The following is a 3,459-nucleotide window of genomic DNA, read 5'->3' on the forward strand; positions in this document are numbered from 1 at the left end:
GTAACAAAAACATTTGGCTGCTGGCCAACGACGCCAACTCGGGCGTCATCGGTTTCATCAGCTGCCTGCACAAGGAGCCACTGGGCACCCGTGTTCGCTGCATTCTCAACACCGACACTGAGGGCACGCCTGCCATTGACCTGCAGTCGGCCACCGTGCAGAAGATCATCAAGCAGGACCTGTTCATGAACACTCTCGGGCCGAAGGGCGTTCCCGGAGGCTACAAGCACTTCACCCTGCCGCTGGAGGACTACGAGCCGCGCCCCACGGAGCACTGCTACATCAACGCCTCCACTCGAGGCGACCTGTCCAGTCTGAAGTGGTTCGAGTCGCAGCACAAGCACTGGCCGGTGAACTCGCGCCCCAACCAAATACTCTGCCACGTCTACTACTCGGCGCTGAACTTTCGCGACATTATGCTGGCCACGGGCAAGCTGCCGCCGGATGCGCTGCCCGCCGAGATTGGTCTCGACGACTGCGTCCTCGGCCTGGAGTTCGCCGGTCGCGACCAGAATGGCAACAGGGTGATGGGCATGCTGGCGGCGAAGGGCCTGGCCACGACGCTCATCATGGAGCACCAGAATTTCCTGTGGCCAGTGCCGCCGCACTGGAGCATGGAGGAGGCGGCGACGGTGCCGGTGGCCTACGCCACCGCCTACTACGCCCTCCTCATTCGCGGCAAGATGCAGCCCGGCGAGGCGGTGCTCATCCACTCGGGCAGCGGGGCCGTCGGCCAGGCGGCCATCGCCATTGCCGTCGACATGAACTGCCGCCTCTTCATCACCGTCGGCTCCGATGAGAAACGGGACATTCTCATGCAGATCTTCCCCTCGCTGAAGGCGAACCAGTTTGCCAGCTCGCGAAGCATCGAGTTTTCGCGGAAGATTCTCCAGGAGACCAATGGACGAGGCGTCGATCTGGTGCTGAACTCACTCGCAGAGGAGAAGCTCCAAGAGAGTGTCAACTGTCTGGCGGAGTTTGGCCGCTTCCTCGAGATTGGCAAGTACGATCTGTCGCAGAACACTGATCTAGGTAAGAGTGGCTTCTTATTGTTTAGATGTTTGAATTTAAAAAATGTTTCATGTTTTTCCTTTCAGATCTGTCCAAGATTATGGCAAACAAGACCTTCCACGGCATTCTGCTGGACAACTTGCTGAACTTTGGACCCGAGACGCCACAGCATATCAACAATCATCGTGCTCTGATTTGGAAGCTGATGCGTGGCGGCATTGAGAAGGGCGTCGTCCGCCCGCTGGATCGAACCATCTTTTCGGTGGACCAGGCCGAGGAGGCCTTCCGCTACATGGCCAATGGAAAGCACATCGGCAAGGTGCTGGTCTGCATTCGACCGGAGGAGAAGGTCGACGAGAAGGGCGTCGTGAACGTCGCCACGGAGCTGAAGCTGCCGGCCATTCCGCGTACGGTCTTCCTCTCCACCAAGTCCTACATCATCACCGGCGGCCTGGGCGGCTTTGGCCTGGAGCTCATCAACTGGATGGTGGAACGAGAGGCGAGGAACTTTGTGGTCACCTCTCGCAGCGGCGTCAAGGACCTCTACCAGAAGACCCGTCTGGAGCACTTTGCCCGCCTGGGCGCCAAAGTGAAGATCTTCACCGGTGACGCCTCTGTTGAGAGCGGCGCCGATGAGCTGGTGAAGGAGGCGGAGTCGCTGGCCCCACTGGGCGGCGTCTTCCACCTGGCCATGGTGCTCAGTGACGGCCTCTTCGACAACCAGACGGTGGCCTCCTTTGAGGCGGCGGTCAAGCCGAAGGCAGACACCTTCACGCACCTGGATCGCATCACCCGAAAGCGTTGCACGCAGGTGGACTACTTTGTCGCCTTCTCCTCGGTCAGCTGCGGCGTGGGCAACCCTGGGCAGACTAACTACGGCTTTGCCAACTCGGTCATGGAGCGAATCTGCGAACAGCGACGACGACAGGGCCTGCACGGCTTTGCCATTCAGTGGGGCGCTATCGGTAAGTCAAGTCAACAGTTTGAAGTGTGAGGTGAATGTAAACAAAGGCTTCTAAAACGTGTGTTGTGTTTTTTTCAGGCGACGTCGGCTACATCATCGACAACATTCGCGGCAATGAGGTGGTCATCTGCGGCTCCATTCCCCAGCGAATGCCCTCCTGTCTGGCCGCCCTGGACCGTCTCCTCCAATCGCCCTTTTCCGTGTGCTCCAATCTAATCAAGATGGACTACAAGTTTGAGTCCTGCGGCAAGAGCAGCCTGATCAAGACCGTTGCTCACATTCTCGGCATCAAGGACTACGAGACGCTGGAGGCAAAACTGACGCTGGGCGAGCTGGGCATGGACTCGCTGATGGGCGTCGAGGTGAAGCAGGCCATTGAGCGCGACTACGACGTGGTGCTCTCCATGGGCGACGTTCGTAAGCTGACCATCGGCAAGATTCGGGAGATTGGCGCCGGCCAGGCGAAGAACAGCCCCAACTCTGCCGACCCGTCGGCCACCGGAGAGGGCGATCGCCCCGAGACGTCCATCGACGAGACGCTGATGCCCAGCGCGGCGGTCACCTATCTGAATGACATCGTCAACGGCGACCCGATCATCTTCCTGCCGCAGATTGACGCCACCTACGAGCAGATGCTGCCGCTCGCCGCGAAGCTCAACCGCCCGGCGATTGGCCTCAACTGGACCAAGGAGTGCAAGGACCTGAAGACGGTGCACAGCACGGCCGCCCACTTCATTGAGGTGATTGAGCGAACGTTGCCGCACCTGGAGAGCAACTACGACCTGCTGGGCTACTCATTCGGCGGCATCATCGCCATCGAGATGAACATTCAGCTGCACAACCGTCCGCCGGCGGGCCGACTGGGTCCTTCTCGAAAGTTGATCCTCCTCGACTCCTCGCCGAAGCAGTTTAAGTTCTTCACTGAAGAGGCGGTGCAAAAGTTCAAAATTTATGACAAAACCAATGACCAGGCCTTTGTTGAGACGATTCTCATGTTTCTACTGGCAAAGTTGCCCATCGACTACGCCAAGATTAAGGAGACTCTCCTCAGCCTGGAGGACACTGCAAAGCGAATCGAGTTTGTCCGGGACCTCTTCAAGCAGATGCAGGGCGTGGACATTCAGTCGGAGACGCTGGAGTTTCTCATTCAGAGCCACTACAACAAGATGGCCATGATAAATCAGTACGAGTGTCAGGAGAAGTCGCTGCCCGGCGATGTGATGCTCATCCGAGCGTCAAAGTCTCTGGTGGTGCAGACTTCGGGCATTGTCAATGAGGACTACTGGCTGAGCGAGGTGAGGAGATGACTAAAGCCTTTTGTGATCTAACATTCTAACGCCATTTTTTCTCCCTAGATCATCACCGGAAAGTGTCACCTGCACGTGCTTCCTGGCGACCACAAGACCTTTATCACCGACAACTACCCTCAGCTGACTGAACTAGTTAGAACTTACTACGAACTTTAATAGCCGTAGCACTAGACA

At 57.7% G+C, this 3,459-nt stretch overlaps 1 protein-coding gene across 1 annotated transcript; it reads left to right on the plus strand.

Moving 5' to 3' along the window:
* Positions 1 to 185: 185 nt before the first annotated feature.
* Positions 186 to 3,270, plus strand: LOC108354353 (fatty acid synthase-like; the record flags this gene model as incomplete). Its single annotated transcript, XM_017605545.1, has 3 exons — positions 186 to 1,032; positions 1,098 to 1,976; positions 2,054 to 3,270. Coding segments are annotated over exons 1-3 (2,943 nt in total), but the record flags the coding sequence as incomplete, so codon positions are not given.
* Positions 3,271 to 3,459: the final 189 nt, after the last annotated feature.

Source organism: Rhagoletis zephyria, unplaced genomic scaffold (genome assembly GCF_001687245.7).
Source record: "Rhagoletis zephyria isolate East Lansing unplaced genomic scaffold, Rhagoletis_zephyria_1.1 Rzeph_scaffold_35193, whole genome shotgun sequence".
Lineage (NCBI taxonomy): Eukaryota > Metazoa > Arthropoda > Insecta > Diptera > Tephritidae > Rhagoletis > Rhagoletis zephyria.